The following is a 19,039-nucleotide window of genomic DNA, read 5'->3' on the forward strand; positions in this document are numbered from 1 at the left end:
CTTTCCCAGGGCTTCTGGTCCGCTTACAGCTGCAACAACAGTTTTGTGGTTTGTACACAAACATTCATCTCAGGATGCTTGTCATACAAACATGTGAACTGTCCGCAAGCCGGTAATGCTCTCATTTAATACCGTCGGAATGTCCCGCGTCATTTTTTTTTAACACATCACAATGCTTCAAAATGTGGAAAAAGTGCAAAAGTTGTCTTTATTTCCCCAAATAAAACAAAAAGAGTTGAAGTTGTCACCAAAAGTCACAATGAGGCCGCTTTGTCACGTAATATTTTGTCATTTCGACTGCAGTTAATTCAAATTACAATTAAAATGTGCGTTATTTCACTTTGAGTCAGAATGGTCTTGAAGTTCATCAGGTTCGGCAAACTTGAGTGTTCAAGGGTCAAATTTGTTTTTTAGCATGGGCAGATGGGCCAAGTAATTTATGATGAGGTTAAAAAAAAAATAAAAAAGGAAATGAATAATTTCAACAATTCAATAATGTAAATTATTTTGAAAATCAAATTATTTGGCTAAATAATTAATCAATCATTAATGTGGATGTTCTATTTTTTAACCCATATTAATTTATATTATCCACAATAAATTAACTAATTCTATACTTATATTTTATTTTTTTGAAGAGGACTCCCGATAACGCAACTGGCTCGATTAAATATCGAATGTGTTTTTTTGTGTCCCGTGGGTCATAGTAGCCCCCCCCCCCCCACATTGCTGTACTGTGTATGTGATGCTGACAGTTGGATTACAAGCACTTGAAAGGTACATGAAACATAAAATTGTGTTGTTTATGTGACAGATTCCCCTTTGAACCGTGAAAAGAAGCTAAGCTAACATGTGGGTCAACATCAAAAGCGGAAAAAATGATTAGGCGAAAGAAACGAGATTTATTCAATTTTTTTTTTTTTGCGGCGTTTAGGCAAGGGAAAAATTTGGTGAGGATCCAAAATATTTCTTTGTGTCACGATGGGAACACGCCACAGAAAGCCACAGGAGACGATGGAAAAACCCCAAACTCGGATAAATGTTACAGTTGCGTCATGGAGAGCATCCGTCATATAGCAAAAACTCCTGCGAAATTGCCACGTCAGAGCCGGAACAGTCAGTCCGACATTTTTGGAGTTGGCTTTGGTGGCATCTGATGCGACATTTTGAATACTTGACTGACATTGCTTGCAACACTCCAAACGGGAGAAGTAAGTGAAGGCTGTCACACAGGCGTCGTCCGTCTGTCTCTCTTACGGCTCCGATTATTACCTCTGTAGGAGGTAGACGGCTTGCTCGATGTCGCCTTTTCCCTATTCTGTTTTACAGGCGGCGCAAAAGCGGCTCAGGCAAAGCGAAGGATGCAAGGAACAGCCTGATTCTGGCGACACCCATGGGGCAAAGCCAAAAAACAAGCAGTTTTATTACGGCTTTTCGAGGCGGAGAATCGCTGGGTGAATATCGGCACCTCGTTCTGTGTTAAAGGCGCTTAAGCAAAGCAGATCATGCAAGAAAAAAAAAAAGCATGAATCCCCGTGGCGCCCCCCAAGGGGCCTAAGCCCAAAAACATGAACAGTTTTGGCCTTGGAGGAGGTCTCTGAGTTCTCGTTCCACCTTTGTTACAGCTCTTCTATGTCTGTCGGTCGGAAATTCCTCGCCTGACGTCCTGTTGACGAAGTGTTAAAAGAGGCTTGAGGAAATTCATAAATCCATTCATCCATTTTCTAATCCGTTTTGGGTCGCAGTTGAGGTGGATCTTATCTTCGTTGACTTTGGACGTGAGAAGCGGGGGAAACCTGGCCTGAGCGTTTCATTTCACAGCGACGGACGAGATAGTCTTTCGATTTGTTTTGGGAATGTGCGAGGAAGCGGCAGGACCAGGAGAACATCAACACAAGCAAAAGGAGAACATGCAAACGCCAATCGAGAAGGCCAGAGCGAAGATTTGAGCTGTGAAGGAGATGCGCGAACCGTCTGAACAAGCAAGCAAATCATGTCAAGGAAAGTTTGAGTCTTTCTCTGAACGCTAGAATGATTATACAAGAATAACACTACAGTAATCCTCCAACGTGGATTCCGGGTTCTCCTTTTGCTCTTCCGTAGAGTTTTTGTAACCCGATTTTGATGTGACTTCCGTTTATTTTGGGTGTAATTCCACTGTTGACCACTCGATGGTGGCACACTATTTAGTATCGCACCAAATTGCAAAGAAGAATGGAAACAAGAAGTATTTTTGCCGAAAATAACTAAAGTCAAATCCTGCTTTTTATGCCTACCGAACGTAACGGCTGTTGAACATCTCGGGGGCTGATTATGCAGTGGGTGTTCTGGAACGTATCCCCGACGATGGAGATCGGGGGGGATTACTGTCGTTTGTAATAATATGTTACAGAGTCTGACTTTGGGGCTTTTTGTTCATACAGTTTGCAGGTTAGCGAAGGTATGAGGCAAAAGTCCTTAAACTTCCGACACCTCAGTCCTGACCGAAGGTCCCAAATGGAAGCCGACGGCCGACCAGCTGGCCTTCTGCTTGACAAAGAGCTTCAATTTGTCCCGGAAGGTCTCCCCCAGAAAGCTGTAGATGATGGGGTTGAGGCAGCTGTTGGAGAAGGCGGCCAGGTTGACGATGTGGCCCGCCAGCGGGTAGTCGTGCCACAGCGTGGCGGTGGTCCTGCGAGCCGGGTCGGTGGTGCCCTGCAGCAGCTGAATGCTGATGAAGACGTTCTCCGGCAGCCAGCAGATGAAGAAGACCGTCACCACCACCACAATCATGCGCAGCGCCTTCTGCCGCCTCGGCCACAGACCGCGGTGTTTCTGCGCCCGCATGAGGAGCCGCACGATCAGGGAGTAGCACAGGCCGATGACGGAGAAGGGCACCAGGAAGCCGATGGTCACCTCCAGCCACTGGATCTCAAAGACGTTGGCGAAGCAGAAGTGGAGCTCGCCGCGATGCTGCGTCTGCACAATGGTGAACGGCAGAAGCGTGGCCAGGATGGACGCCATCCAGATGAGGCCGCAGCTGAGCTTGGCGTGGCGCATGGTCCTCAGCGGGCTGCAGCCCACCGAGCCGGCCAGCGCCACGTAGCGGTCGAAGCTCATCCACGTGAGGAAGAAGATGCTGCTGTACATGTTGACCTGCAGGAAGAGCGACATGAAGGTGCACAGCACGGCGTAGTCGTAGTACTTGTCGTTCAGGTTGAACACCTCGATGAGCGAGTCGGCCACCAGGATCAGGTCGGCCACCGCCAGGTTGACAAAGTACAGGTCGGGGATGGACATTTTCTCGCGGTGGTTCAGGTTGACCACCAGGATCAGGATGTTGCCGATGAAGCCGATGGGGAAGAGGAGGATGGTGTAGAGGCAGGACAGGAAGAGGGCGATGGTGTAAGACTTCTCCGAGCTCTCCGTGGAGTTGAACTCTTCGGAAGCGTTGAGCGTGACGTTAACGTAAATCCACGCCGGCGAGGTGGTCTGCACTTCCATGGTGGCTGCCGTGGGAGCGTTTGGGATCACCTGACGCCGCTACATGGTCGGAGCCCGTCGGCTGGGCGGGCCCGCTCATCGGCGCCGACGTCGGAAAGCCAACGTCGCGGGGGACCGACTCCTGACGCGACGCAGGACGACCTCCATGCCACCTTTGGGCTGAGCGCACCTGAGATTGATTTGATGCGTCACTGGCCGCCGTTTTCCTCCCGCCGCTCCATCTATATTCAGCGGACCTCGGCCGGAGACGACGCCTATGTGACACCTGAGCTAAGGAGGGAAGAGAAGATTAGAACCAACTCGACACAAATGGCAATTTGTTCGCAAGTGGAAAAAAAAAATATTAAGTTCATTTCCGTTCTTGACTCAAAGGTTCACCAAGTCTTAAGTCGTTGTTCTAAAAAATCTATCCTTGTTGTTTTTTTGCGTCCTGACGGCATTGGCGACAAATAAGTGCCATCATTAAAATTCAAGCCGCAGGCTTAAGCAGATGCATTGAAATTCCTCCTTCAAAATCCTTTTGGCCAATTGTGGCCGTCGCGTCGTCCATATGGCGAGCTGAAAACGTTTTGGGCGTTTATCCCACGATGATTAAGTCCACCATCGCGCCACGTATATAATTACATGACTGTTTTTTTTTAATTATGCACTTTAACGTCAACTGCCTTTGCTTGTCAGATGCTCCCCAGAGGAAGAATTCCTGATATCTGTTTGGCCAACATGACCTTTAACAAACATTCCCAGCTCGCAGGCTTTTCCCTGCACCAGAGGAAACGCTCTGCAAAATTAATGCACTCTTATTAAGAGTATTGACTTGTTAAGCGCAGCGCCATGCACGCACACATTTTTTTTTTTTGGGGGGGGGGGTACATTTAGTTTTAAGAGCTAAGTGAAATAACGCGTCCTTATTAAAAGGACACTTAAGCGCATTATTATGTGTAAACATTTGTGCAAAAAAAAAACATAAATTTGACAAATACAAATTTTATACATTTTATATATGATACATTTTAATCCTAACTCCTGTTTGTCTGGAAAAAAAACAGTTACAACACAATTGAAAAGTATTACATAACTTTGATTGACACATTATTAAGTAAAATAGATCATGAAAATGACCCGATACTCAAAGAAACTTTACAAATGCACCCCCCAAATATTAAGACGTCGTTTTGGTTATATCACCCAAAAATAAAATAAAAGTTTAAGATGAGTTCATTAAAATCAGCATATTATGAGATCTGCTCTAATAGAATAATCAACAAAATAAAAATAAAACAGGAACAACAAATTTGGAGGGAAAAGTGATCTGAAATGAAAACTAACAAATTGGTAAAAGTTTTTTCTTTTGCATTGAATTCAATAGATTGCAAAATTAAATACCCCCTGGGTGCCAAGGGCCTTCCAAACAACCCCCCAAAAATCTCAATTATGGATCCAAAATGTCCACTTACTTGTCCCCAAATTTGGTTCTCCTTATCCTGAGCTCAAGTCAGACAAGTGGAGATTATCAAATCGCATGTCCGTGATCCTCTGTCGCGCCACCTGCTGTGTGTGCCCCCCCCCCCCTCCTCGCCACCCCCTTTTCGGAGAGGGGAGGGGGCGGGCCGGAGAAGATGTCACTTGGACTTTTGACGTGACCACTCTTCCTCCTCCTTTTATTTTTTTCTTTTCCCTTAAAAGTGAAATAAGTTGACTGATTTTAAATGGCAACATCTAGCTCAGATGCATTTTTAAAGATGTTATTTTTATGCATTTACTCGTATTGCGTCATAGCCAGTTGTGACTATTTACTGAGTCTGACATTTACAGTAGATAAGGATTTTAATAACATGCGAATAATTGGACGCCTGTCGACTTCAATGAGGTGGACACGGAGCAGTACATTTGCCCCTGGAAACATGAATGCAGACTGAATCCGAATAATTCCATTAGAATAAATTAAATTAAATACATTTATGCAACTGACCATACACCTACTGACACTTTAAAGAATATTTTTTTAAAAAGTTGCGTGAATTCAAAGAGCAAATTTGGATAACGTTTGAAGTTGGGAAATTAAACAAAAGTGAAATTTGGCTTTCGGAAACACTCAGGATACTTGGCATCACCGTAACCAGACACGTCAATGACGTCATCCTCATCTGCGTGATTAGCGTCAGAGCGCTTCCTGCTGACGTAAACAAAGCCAATGAAGATGGCCAAAATTGTGACAACGCAAAAGCGAATGGCAGCCATTGGCAGACATTCACATATACAGTAAATCCAAAATCAGGTCTGATTTCCAATGACGTCATGTTTCAGTCCAGTGGGGGCCCTTAATCAATGACGGTGGATATGGCGCAATCACACTAAAGACTTTCTGTGATCTAGTTAGCCTTCAGGCACACGTGAAAACGCGATGAGCCGATATCTAATTTGGTGCCTTGACTGGGTTTGGGGGCCTGACGATTGACTGCTTTCGTGCCTCAGGCCAGGAAGGAAAAAAAAGGAAGGAAGGAAGGTTGTTCATGCAATAGTCAAGGCACGTTGTCTGCAGACTGCACTTCTACTTGAAAGCCACGAGAGGGCGCTCTAGTATAAACAGTATTTAAGACTGTGGTTGGTGGCTAAACGTTAAAAATTAAATCAAATAAATCATATCTACACTTTAATATTTACATTACATCCCAAAAGGCATTCAAAGCGTGTTACTTTTACCACATTTTGTTGGCATAGAACAATTTTCTCATAAAATTGCATACACAACACTTTGAACATTTATATGATTTCTTATTTTTAATACACTTTTTTAATGCACTTTTCTCATTTTGTGGTGTGGTGTGAACTCGATTTAAAACTCAATTTTATTCTTTGACACCTGACTTGATTTTGGTTTTACTGTTTCTTTGTGCCTTTTACTGCATTCATTATTTGTTAATCATATGTGAATTTTGGTAGAGGAGTAGTGGAAGTCGATTCTACAGTTAATAAATTATTTTGAAAGAATGGTCCATCTTCTGATCGGATCGGTGATCCGTCATTGTTTTTTTATTTTATTTTATTATTATTTCTAAACAAGCTGATCAGTGATTGGTTCCAAAATCCTAATCCCGTAAAACCTACTCTGAATATCATCACTTTAGCCACAGTTATACTGCACCTAATAAATGATCCAATGAGTTTAAACTGACTGCAATAAGCTTCGACGTGACAGTTGAAGGCGAGTTGAGGGATTCAGGGTTGTGTGGTGATGAGGGTGGGAGGTCTCCGCGAGGGAGGGGCCAACCAGCCTCATCTGCCTCTATTTATGCATCTGGAAGCAAATGATGACATCTCAACATCTCTGAGAGCCGCAAACCACACACAAAAAAGTCGATCTCTTAACTGGGTTTCTTGTGGCCTTAGCAACAAGGAAAATCAACAAAGGAACATTGACAAGGGTGTGGAAGGTGGCGTTTTCTTCTCTCAGCGATGAGTGATGCAAAGGGACGAAAGGCTAAAAACGAGCTTGTCACAATCATTTGCAGTCTTTGTTCATGAAAACACGCATGAGTTTCTTTAAGGACTAATTGTCTTAAGTGCTTTTGAAAACAGGTAAAGTGGGTTTGTGTAGGACAAACTGTTATGAATCGCATTTATTGTGGTTGTAATTCCATTTGTGACCACGAGAGGGGAGCACAAAACCAAATGAGATGGTGGAATTTTGAAAAAAGAAATGAGCAAAGAATAAACCTCACAATTCATTGTATAGGCCAGTTTTTCTTGAAAAATATTTAATGTGACTCCCCAATGAATAACTTGACAATCTTTATCTTTTATGTTTCCGAAAAACTAGTTTTTCTGAACTTTAAATAGCCTGACCTTTACGAAAACATTTGTTGTATAAATAAAGTTATATTGGGCTCGATAAAGACCACATCATGTTTGACGTTAACAAAAAAAACCAAACTAAATAAGCTTCATTTGAATTAATCGTCTCAATGTTAATGAAAGCACATCCGCTTGTTTTTTTTTTTGCTGAAGACTCAAAAATATTTCTTACGTCAACAGAAGTCTGTGAATCTTGGCCTTCGGTAAAATTATCCAAGACGACTCAAAGACTTAAAAGAGCTTGGTCAAGTCACTTTGCCGGCCAAACCAAACACTTAAAACCAGGGTCCAAATGTTCTAACGAGGTGGTCCTGACCTCTGTGAATGTTTCTGAGCCTCTGCTCACTTTTAACTCTGCAACAAGCGTCCTAATGAGGGGAAAAGCATCAAGAAAAACAAGTCCAACGTGTGCAATGTCATTGTCACCTTTTCCCCGACTGATGCTTGTTAAGACCTTTTTGTGATTTCAAAACTCGGTTAAATTGAAGAGGAAACGTGCCTTTTATGCCACTTCGTTGGAACGCAACAGGAAATGAAGACAAACGATCAATATGTCACATTATAGATTAACATGATTACATCAGTGCAGAGAAATCCTCAAAACTGCCACACGCACTCGGGTTTGTGATAAAAAACAATCCGTCATCCAGAATATCGACGGGTTCTCGGCCCAAATATAAAAGGATTAGCTCGGTTTGGCTGGCTGTCCGGTTGCTAGGCAACAGCTCAGTCCAGTTAGACACGAAGCTTGACCTGAAGCTGGCTTCAATATAATACCGTGTCATTACGTTGAATATTTTCAATAATGACCTGATGTTCTTCAACAGGGAAAAAGGTTATTGTTCAAAATTTGACTTTCTCAAGAGAGGACTTTTGAATGAATAAATTACACAAGGAAAGGCGCTCAAAGTTAGTTTAGGGTTTATTCAGTCTTTGACTCACATGACAGTAGATTACTTAGAGAATCTAGATAAATCTCTGGCAAAAAAAAATAAAATACTGTACGTGTTGAAAGAGCACCAAACAGTACAGTATATCTCTCGCTCACAATATATACACATTCATTTTTGCATCATATTCACTCATTTCATACGCAGGGGGGTGGGGGGGTGGGGGCATAACTGGACTCGTTTGGACCTGATGAGGTTTTGCTGTTGAGAGTAAGAACATTGCATCATGATATAACTGAGAACTTGGAGTCTATTTGCGATGAATAAAACGATAGCCTTGCAGCCAGAATTCCAAATGATAGTAAGCATTTGTCCAGCAGGTGGCGCTGCGGCGACACGGTGAGGAAAAAGAAAACCAAAGAAAAAAAAAATCATCCAGACTGACAGCAGTTGGTCAAGATTCGAAAGGGGCGTTGACCTCATCAATCAATATGACGTAATCATGTCAGATCATATGGCAGGATTTTTTTTTTTCATGGTCATGTTTAAAAAAAATATCCCACAGTCAAAATGTACAGTTTAGTGTACTCTAAGAATAGCCGTCATGGACTTTGAGCAGCTAATGATTAACGGATGGGACATATTTGTGTTTTATAGGCGATGAGAGTTTCTAAACGGGATGCCATGCGGGTAGACGGATTAAAAACAAATCAAATTTCAAACAAGTTTGAACCTTTCTTGACTTAGGGTGGAACCTTCCGAAAAGCACGCTATTTTTTTGGTGAAAATGACAGAGAAAGGCAAGGAAGGAAAAGCATGTCAAAAGCTACATTTCTTAATTTTAGGGGAAAAAATTCTAAAACGATATCAGATCTTTTCAATTCATTTGCGACGGCCGTCTTGGATGTTTGCAAATCACAGAGCACATTTCTGCACACAAAAACACGGACATGTCGTTGAGACAATACATGAAATTGTCTGCAGTGGGCGCAAAACGTTGTGAGGTTTGTTGAACGTTCCAAATTAGGGACGTAAACACGCCTTAGCTCGTTCCCGTTGCGTGCAGTTTTTGCGCTTTAACTTATTCATGTGTATGATGCAGAGTGCTCGACTCGACCGGTGCCTACGTTTTCCACTTTTACGTACTTCTAGGTTGTGATATCAATTGTATTTTTTCCTCAGATTTGATCTTTTAACCATTTACTGAAAATAGTCATATTTTTTTCTCATTTTAAAAAGGGGGGGAATAAATAAATAAATATTCAACGGCTGATATAAAATGCTTCCAATGAGATCATTTTTTTCAGTCGTCTTCTCCAACCTCAAAGTGTCACGCTTAGTCTTTGCATTTTTTAAAATGTATTCCGGCTGAATCCGAAATCAGAGTGAGTTGTTAAGTCAAATGTTACTTGAAACAGGTTCCGCTGCATTTCTGGACATGCGATATGAAACGAAACAAAAAAAAAAAAAAGTGCTCATCTTGGGAAAAAAAGAAAAGAAAATAAACTTCAGCAAGTGTATACTTTTGTAAATTAGCAGCCTTGGTAGCAAATTGCGAGCTGAACAAATTTGTGGTCTGGATTTGATGAGTCGCTGGCTAATGAGGTAAAGCGGTCAGGTGTGGATCCCGAACAACAACGAGGAAGTCGGGTTCGCTGTGCGGAGGTGAAGGCATCCTTAAAACCAAACCAAATTCTAGGTTGCAATGTCGCAATTCAAAAAACTGCCATTAGGGGGCATTTCAACAATTCTTGGCATTGTCGAAAAAGATCCACGAAACAACGAGCTGACTATAAATATGACATACAGATGAAATTGAGAAGGGTGTTGATGCGTTTCCACCCTTTATGAAGAGAGTACAGCGGCCTACGCATGCTGTACATCTTTTTTTTTTCTCCAATGCCAACGTTTATTTCGGATGCCAAAAGTTAATAGCCGTGTTCTGCCACCACAACAATTGGAATTCTGGCAGCCGAGTAAGAAAATGGCATCCGAGATGAGACCTTGACGTTGGAGTTCATTGAAAGGGCGAGCAGCTTGTCTTTTGTGATACGTAGCGAGCCAATGTTCTCCTTGCGCAATGACTTCATTTCATTTGTTGAACTCCAAGCGGCACCTCGGGGAAGAGCTTCGTGACTGCACGCTGACATTCGCACGTTCATCACATCGCCAGGATGGCAGACCACTGCGATGGGGAGGAGCGAAGAGCTGAGGATGCAGCCAAAGTGACTTAGTGGAGAGCTTCCCTTGGTCTCACACACACACACACACACACACACAAAATGGCAGCACTTAGTGGTTTCTTGGATCCGTCGGCTCGCGCTCCGGAAGGGGACAGGAAATTCCACAGTTTGCTATGTCGCGCTTTAACGCAGTCCAAAGCGGCGGCAAGATACTGGCTCTGGAGGGACGTGAAATAAGTGCTGGGGAGGGACAACGTGGCGGCCGGGGGGGGGGGGGGAGCGTCACGTGACCACGCGCTGCACTGTGGAGCGTTCGTGCGGACACGAGCGGTCGCGGCAGTGCAGCCTGGTCAGCAGCCGCCGCAGCTTGTTGGAGAAGTTCTTGTTCATCTGCCGGTACATGAGCGGCATGGCGAAGCTGCTGGAGAACGCCAGCAGCTTGGACACGCAGCGCAGGAAGTAGTAGGTGGGCAGGTAGCGCGAGCCGCCCACGTAGCCGGGCGCGCCGGCCACCGTGTGCACCAGGAGTGTCACGTAATACGGAGTCCACAGCGCAAACTGCACGCACACGGAGGCCAGCAGCAGCCGGTGGACGGACGGGTCCAAGCGGGCCGAGTCCTGGTCCAGCGGCGTGGACTCCTTGCGGATGCGCAGGATGAGCGCAAAGGCGTAGAGCACCGCCACGGCCGGCACCACGTAGCCGATGAACATCATGATGGCGTCGGCCGCCTCCTTGTTCTGCATCTTGGAGCACTCCACCATCTTGGTGGAGATGTGGTTGCAGACGTAGAAGAGCAGCGAGGAGAAGCTGGTGAGCACGGCGCCGCCCCAGATGAAGCCGCAAACGTGCTTGGTGTTGTACACGCTGGACATGTAGGTGCGCGGCAGCGCACGCTCGATGTAGTAGTCCAGACTGAGCAGCGTGGTGGAGTACATGATGACCAGCGAGGAGATGTTGAAGAGGATGAGCAGCGTGATGTACACCTCGTTGGTGTACTCCCACGCGTGCCAGCGGGTGAAGGTGGAGCTGAGCAGCTCCGCGGGCGCCACCGCGTTTAGCACCAGGCCCGCGATGGCCATGTTGACGAAGTAGACGTCGGGCATGGTCATGGATACCTTGTTGGAGAGGTTGACGGCCACCAGCAGCATGTTGTAGCACAGGCCCAGCGGGAAGCACACCAGCAGGTAGACCAGCGACAGCACCGACAGGATCAGGCCAAAGTCCTGGCACAGGCGGAAGTCCACGCTGGTTTCCGTCTCGTTGTAAACCATGCAGATCCACATGGCGGGACCCCGGAGATGCTGGACTGCAATCACAATCACATTCAACTTGAGAAAGATGTTTTGTGGTGACGTTGTGTTGCCTAAGCACAAGAAAGGTCGCTCATTTACAGCCAAACTTGGTTTTTCTGATTGTAGCCTCAAAGTATCATACAAATATTGTCACCAAACGGTACATCACCAAAAAGACGTTTGGTAAATATTCCAGTTACTCCAAGGACAGCTTCCGCTTCGTGTCGACATCCAGTAAACGAGCTAGCGGCCAAACACGCCGGCACCAACTACCGATAAACGCGGCGTAACACACTTGACGCCACTCGTCTGACTGAGTGAATATGAACATCTCAGGCGAGCCGCAACAAACCAGGAAGGCCTTGTTGCGGTGGCGCCACACAAAACTCAATTGTTTGACGCCTCTGCGAGCTTCTTTCCCACCTCGCCGTCTGTCACATGGTCACGCGCAGGCCCGCTGCTTTTCCCACGGCTCGACCCGAGACAATGGCGGCTAAGTCCCGCTGGCAATTGTTCCCATCGTGCATTTACCGCAGCGGGACAAAAGCAAAAGTTAGCAGCTCGCCAACTCTATACGCAAATTTGCTGACACCCAAGTCACTCACCAGCCGAAGCCCGTCCTTTGAAAGTCGTCTTGGAAGCGGACATGCGAGTCAAGACTGCGAGGAATCCCGCATTGACAACACAGGCTGATATATGCGAGCAATCTTTGGCAACTGAGCGTGAAGAGCTTTTGAATCTTCTTCCTGACACACGGCGACGACGAGATTTATAAAGAGTGAAATGCGAAGCAGGCTGCGCCGAAGAAGCCACTCCGAGCATCTGGGAGTTCAAGATGAGGTCAAGGAAAAGGACCGGGAGCGTCGGGGATCAAGCCAGCGTTTGCTTTGTTTATTTTCACTGGGCTTCATTTGGCCTCCTTACAAAGACGCCGTTCCGTGATGATGAGTAAATAAACTCGGAAGCAAAAACATACGCTAATCTGCGGGAAAGCCGCTCGTTTCCAGTAAAAAGGGGAAGCATTCTTCTTCCTGGACTTGCGTAAGAGCCACGACTGAGGCGGAGACGTCACTCCGTCTCTTTACTACGCCAACTTGCTCTAATGAGGCGGTGGCGGAGACTGGGAGTCAAAGCGGTCGGACTGGAAACGGGGTCAGCAGGAAGAGCGTCTCCAGTTACTCCCGACAAAAGTCTGTTTTCACCCGCAGCAGCGCCGCTCGGCCCGCATGCAAACACCGCCGGGTGAATCATTTACAAGCACTTCCCTTGCGGAACGCTCGCGGAGAAATTAGGCCTGCTAATAGTTTGCTCCCCGAGGACAAACTTGCGTTGTGCAAAGTGTCGTCGAGTGGATAAGGACAACATCGGCATTGCCGTTGAGTTCATTGACGGTATTAAATATTGGGAAGTGGGATCCTTTAACACGAAATCAAAAAGGGGAATTGGTCAATAGAATTAGCAAAAATTAAAAAGGACGTTTAAAACTCTTGATTTGCTTCTTTAACATGCACCGAAGTCTTTTAAGGTTTATAATTACTGCAGCATCCATGCTCATTTTCATACGTCCGTCTATGGCGTTTTGTCATAAAACTCGTCAGCTTTTATTGTTGCGTGTGTTGTTTTTATAGTGAGGCACAGACGAACACGTGAAAAAAACTCGCACCAAAAAGACAGAATGCGACCATTTTTGACTTTCTTTCAAGCACGCGACACTCATCTCTTTCGATCACAGTCAGCAAATGGCCGATTGTCGGACCGCTACCTGCGGCGTGAGCGTTTTTTTGTCCCTCCTCCCTAATCAGTCGGGCCTGCAATGATAAATGTTAAACGACTTCTATATTTGCGATCCTTATGCATGTGTTCAACACCGCAAGCTGCGTGACTGCGACACGGAAAGACGGCCAATTAGGGAAGCTTGCGCTTTTGCCACACACAAAAAGAGGAACAAGTGGTTGGCACGGAAATGTTTGCAGAAAGTGTCACCACGAGACAAAGCGAAAAGTTGGAAACCGCAGTTGTGCTTAAATCACTCGTTTCTGGATGCCGTACGTCGCCATCGCTTCGTCGAAATTATCGGAATCGCGAGGGCTTTCATTTGTCATCAAAAACTGTTCCACAATCTTAAATGTTTTCAGTCAACAACGAATGAAGCGTCTTTCAAAACGCCGAAAGTCCTTTCTGCTCCTTCATTGGCGCATTTGCGCTTCGGACCTCCGAGTGCCGAAAGCTTTGCGTAGTGACTGACACGAAAAGCTTACGCGGTTCTCGAGTCTTGGCAATAACAACATCTTGCTTTGGTTCTCCTCGCACGAAACGCCAGTCCAGCCCGGTCGGAACTTTTTGTACAACTTTGCGTCAGGAGCGGCGGAATGAAATATTTCCCAGATGGCGAGGGCCCCCACCAAACATGATGTCGTCAGAGTGACCCCCATGTGCTCCGTGTGTGACACGCCCCGCAGTACGTGCTTATTGGAATTTGTAGCGCCTTCGGAGAAATGACTGGATTATGTCACATGATTGCATGCGTGCACCGGGGCAGGGCGACGACCCAAATTGGAAGCACAGGCACAAAAAAAAAAGCCAAAACAAACAAAAAACATTCACAAACGTTGCGGCTGGACGGCGGTGGCGGGAGTCGAGGGAGACTCGGCGACACGCAGCGCTCATCGCGGTGCATAATTTACAGCAAAAGAACGGCAAAAACTACTTCTGAAAAATCCCCAAGTTGTGTTTTTCAAACGTTCCCAAAGCTGCTCCGTCCCACTCGCTAAGCCGCTAATAATTCTTGGTAGCGAAATAATGAGGCATATGATTGGAGGCTAATACTGCATCGTGTGTTGCTGATTAAAATGAGTCACTTGTCAGGAAGTACAACTGCTATCATTTGGCCGATAACATCCCTCCCGTTCACCATTTCTGTGCTGCACGTCACACCGGACATTTGCGGTTTTGAGATTATGAACAGCACGCTAAAAACTAGCTCAATTACCACCGTACTGTTTTTTTATTCTTCTTTTCTTACGGGTTGGTCCATAAAGTAATTACAATTTCTTAAGCAGCCGTGACTGTCCTCAACCACTCACAGGATTTTAAAAAGGTGGGAGGAGTGAAACTATATCCAATGTGATGTCTCTCACCGACTGCAGGTGGATTTACGATAATCGGGAACCTTGAAATCCAAGGCCTTCCTGTGGTCCTTTAATGCCACCCAGAACGTCTTGCACTTGTGGTTTAGCTCCGAATAAGCAAATATCGATTTTAGCTACATGATAATGATCCCAATTTTTAATCACGCCATCACGGCACCAAGCGGCAGTCACGTTTCCCTGACAGCTTTCAAGTGACTCGTCTCCGGCCGTCAACTGGAGTCAAAGTTCAGCGGTCAGCACAAAGCAGGCTTAAGAGCACTTAAGCCACGGCCCCCGCACGCCCCATGTCGCCTTTGGTCACGTGGATGAAGTTGACGACGACAAGCGTGGCCAGGCCGGACAGGCAGGTGGCGAGGGGCCTTAAATCTCTGGCGGCGTTTAATGTTCTGAGCGGGATGATTACGGCCCAAGTATTTGGTCAAACTGCAGCTTTCACTTTCAATGGCGCTCATCTGTTTCCTTTTGCGACATTTCCACTGCTGCGGTTTGTTCATGTATGACAATTATTTGAATTGAGTTGCAGCAGCGGTCTCAAACTCGAGGCCCGTGGGCCATTTGATACTATTTTGCGGCCTCCACCTTTTTTGCTGTTGTAGTTGACCAAGGCTGCGATTGGTTGGCAACCAGTTCAGGGTGTACCCCGCCTACTGCCCGAAGACAGCTGGGACAGGTTGCAGCGCCCCCCCCCGCGACCCCCGCGACCCTAGCGAGGAGAAGCGGTACAGATAATGGATGGATGGATAGTTGTCCTTGGCATTTTGTGTGTGAGTGCGCGAGTTTGTTTTAAATCACTTATGGGATACCGTAGCGCAGGCTCATTCGGGAATAATTTAGAAGTGAAAGATATCTTGTCACCCAGTTCCAGTCATGTCTTTCACAATCTGCTTTGAAGAGGAGAGGTTGGTGACGAGAACAGACAATTTCAAGAAAAACAGGAGTCAATATTCGTTGTTGTTGAGCACGGGGGCACATGTTACGCAGGTCAAGAAATCCGACGTCATTACTAAACGAGACATCCTGAGGACGATGCAAAGTAGCAGGGAGATGAAACCACTCTTGTTCACCTTCTGACGGACTGTTAACACTGAAATGTTAATCATAAAAATTGAGATTGGATTAAGGTCTAACGCCGCGTATCTGTAAAGTTTGTTTCACACCCCCACGGGTGAAGAAGAAGAACTTAAAATACATTCACCGGCCACAAAATTAGGTACACCTGCATTCTATTCTGCCATTGCAAACACATCTTCGTGTTTTCATTATTCGTGTAAAAAGAGTAGTGAGAGCAATTTCTAATATTTTCTGTCTTTACATCAAGGTTTGGCAGCTCAAGACCTTACTGGACTTATGTCCTGGCCAACAACATATGGTATGCTTAAATTGAATGTAATAGACGTGAAACTACAACATTTAGTGCAACAGACATGGAAGAAAATTTGACTGAAACTAAATAAGTGCAAGAATTAGAAACAGTTGAAGTAGGATGAGCGTTTTGGTGTGTCAATCAAAACTGAGCATCAGCATCAGAATTGAATAACATGTTGGATTTTGTGACTAGATATGTATGCTTAAAAGGCGTTGTCGTTATTTTTTTTTCTAGTGTGTAAAACTGTTATTGGATTACATTTGACAGTTCAAATGCAATAAAACGGTGACCAGTTCTTTTAAACTGGCTTCACAACACACAATGAAATTCTTCGAACTTACTCACATTAGAAACACCCACGTCGTTCAAAATCATGTAAATGTTGTTTTAAAATTGCTGTTTTGCACGTTTTTACAAAACACGGCACAAAAACAGAACATCGTTGTGACCTCCATCGCACTTGACGCCTCAGCTCAAATCGTTGCTAGCTGTCACGGTTTAGTCAGCATTTTCTCCAACGTTCCCAAATTACTGCTTATCGCGTTTAAAACATTCCCAAATGGAATAAATTTGCCTTTTTTAAGTGTGGGAACTTTGGAGGCAAAACATATCACAAAGTGGAAAAGGGAAGAGAGGAGGAGGGGGGGTTGCTCACCAGAGTCGTTTGAGACTTGGCTCTCGGTCGGCGCAAACTACGGAGGCATCGGGTCAAGATGTCGCATTTCCACAGGCATTTCTCAATCGCTTCATTTGGAGGAGACACGTCCCGAAAAACACCAAAGTTGTGTTCCTTAATTCCTTCAGAGAAGCCAACAACAAGCAGCGTTGTACTCCATTCGCGGCCCCTCAACTATCAACTTTTGGGACGAGGTTTGGACTATTAAAAAAAAATAAAAAAATAAAAAAAATAGGGGCGGTCCTCTGGAGACGCTACGAGAGCTACAATGTGTACACACGTGACCCTCCCCCACAGGCCGCCCCGCCTCGCCCCTCCTTCTCCCCCCCCTCCCCTCATGTCCGCTCGCGAGCCACGGGAGGACGTCCTAGATTCTGATTGGGTGGTTGCTTCCAAGAGGGCGGAGCGTTCTGAGGAGGAACTGCAGACACACGCATACATTGGACCCCCGTATATTCGCGGATTTAAGTATTTGTCGGATTTCTTTCTTAATTTTTTAGTTTAGGTTTGTTTTATGTTTGAGAAGAGTAAATAATGGAGGGGGTTCATTTCTCATATTTCAAAATTTGTTTTAATTGAATGTATTAAATGATTTTTAAAGGGACAGTGTGTAAACATTTTTGACACTTTTATTTTTCAAATTCAAAACTTAAATTTGCTAGATTAGCAAAGTTATATAATTCAGTTTTACAGTTGAAGGCCACATCAACAAACATTTTTAATAAAAAAAATCAAATCATTGTAATAAAAGAATTTACATGGGTCGCACCTCACTTTAAAAGAGGCTGATCTTTTTGCAACAGCTACTCAAAGGAGACAAATCACCCAATCACAAATCTGCTGGATCAATAGAGAGAGACTATAAAGAAATAAACAGGTTATATAAAGTAAAATTAATTACTGTACGTTGAGATAAGCCGCCGGCGCCGGCGCAACACTTAAGGAGCACAGCGCTGGCATCTGCTCAACTCATAAAAAGTCTCATTCCCACTAAACAGCGGTTGCAGAAAAATCCATGATCGTGCTATCATTGTGGTTACATCAACAAGATTTAAAAAAAATAATTTGTAATTTTTTGAACAACAGCGACGACGGGTGACATCGCCACTCTTCTGCACTATTGCGTAAGCGTGACCACACTAAGTCAGCACTTTTGGTGCCCATAATTGTGAAAGATGTTGAAAATATTTTTTAAAGTTAGTGTGCTTGTGAAAAAGGAAGCTCTCCTCACTAAGGAGATTAGCACAGTGGCCCTATAAGTTGTTTTTGCCGTTAGCAAATAATAGGACTGCGACATTGTGCCGAGCGGATGGTGAAGATCTGCTAGATTATCTTCATGATCCCTCGCTCGTAACAGCAAACTTGTCATCATTCGCAACCTATTTCTTTGACGGCAGGAGGATGCTAAAGCTTTCATTCGTCAATCTTCTTATCTGGAGGATTAATGGAGCTGTATTATGCGTCGGCGTGGATTTCATCGCAAGCTCGCGTGACACTCGCCGCAAGTCGGCCAGGTGGTTAACTCATTGAACGGTGATTAAACATACAGTCCGCACTCATGTGATGAGCAAGACACTTACAGGGCTTATCTCGGTGACGCTGTGTCATCAGTTTGTTAAGAGTAGACGAGATGACATCATCAACATACCTTGCTTTCGTTCACGATGATAGGAGGAGAATACTCGGCGTTATCATTATTGGAAAAGTGATGAGGATAAGCGGGATGGAAAATGGATGGATGTAGCTTTACCGTCATCTTACAGTATAATGAAGCCATACTCAAAAGATTTTGGCTGCATCACTTGGGAAAATATTGTCTCCAGACTTAAACCCAATAGAGTAAACATTTTACCTGCTCTCCCCTAACAAGAGACTCAAACACATAACCACCTCGACCACCCACCCAAAGATTTTTTTTTCCAGTCTTCAGTTCCAAACAATTCTCGGCCGGCGTTCGTCGGCATTGACTACCAAACTTTTACGGCCAAATGACCACACGCCGCTTGTTTACAAATTGAAATGGATGCACGTCAGGTGTTAGCGTAATCACTTTGGCACCAGATGGTCACAAACACGTCAGTCGAGTCGAGTGTCTCGACTGACGTGTTTGTGACCACAATGCACTTGACAGATTAGCACTTCCGAGA

General features: G+C 45.0%; 2 protein-coding genes across 2 annotated transcripts; both read right to left on the minus strand.

Moving 5' to 3' along the window:
• Nucleotides 1–1,097: 1,097 nt before the first annotated feature.
• On the minus strand, nucleotides 1,098–5,075 carry gper1 (G protein-coupled estrogen receptor 1). Its single transcript, XM_088317045.1, has 2 exons — nucleotides 4,938–5,075; nucleotides 1,098–3,753 (listed from the first exon to the last, which is right to left on the minus strand). Exon 2 carries the CDS (start codon nucleotides 3,481–3,483, stop codon nucleotides 2,458–2,460), a length of 1,026 nt encoding a protein of 341 aa, XP_088173171.1. The 5' UTR covers nucleotides 3,484–3,753; nucleotides 4,938–5,075; the 3' UTR covers nucleotides 1,098–2,457.
• Nucleotides 5,076–10,688: 5,613 nt separating this feature from the next.
• gpr146 (G protein-coupled receptor 146) lies at nucleotides 10,689–17,113 on the minus strand. The gene is made up of 2 exons (XM_088317991.1): nucleotides 16,872–17,113; nucleotides 10,689–11,715 (listed from the first exon to the last, which is right to left on the minus strand). The coding sequence occupies exon 2, from the start codon at nucleotides 11,690–11,692 to the stop codon at nucleotides 10,691–10,693; it is 1,002 nt and encodes a 333-aa protein (XP_088174117.1). The 5' UTR covers nucleotides 11,693–11,715; nucleotides 16,872–17,113; the 3' UTR covers nucleotides 10,689–10,690.
• Between the last annotated feature and the right edge of the window lie 1,926 nt (nucleotides 17,114–19,039).

The sequence above is a fragment of the Idiotropiscis lumnitzeri genome, chromosome 15 (genome assembly GCF_059441095.1).
Source record: "Idiotropiscis lumnitzeri isolate Australia: NSW breed Sydney's pygmy pipehorse chromosome 15, RoL_Ilum_1.0, whole genome shotgun sequence".
NCBI lineage: Eukaryota > Metazoa > Chordata > Actinopteri > Syngnathiformes > Syngnathidae > Idiotropiscis > Idiotropiscis lumnitzeri.

Bases quoted from the DNA above. Each gene is read 5' to 3' on its own strand.
- gpr146 (XM_088317991.1), bottom strand. From the start codon at position 11,692: ATGTGGATCTGCATGGTTTACAACGAGACGGAAACCAGCGTGGACTTC.
- gper1 (XM_088317045.1), bottom strand. From the start codon at position 3,483: ATGGAAGTGCAGACCACCTCGCCGGCGTGGATTTACGTTAACGTCACG.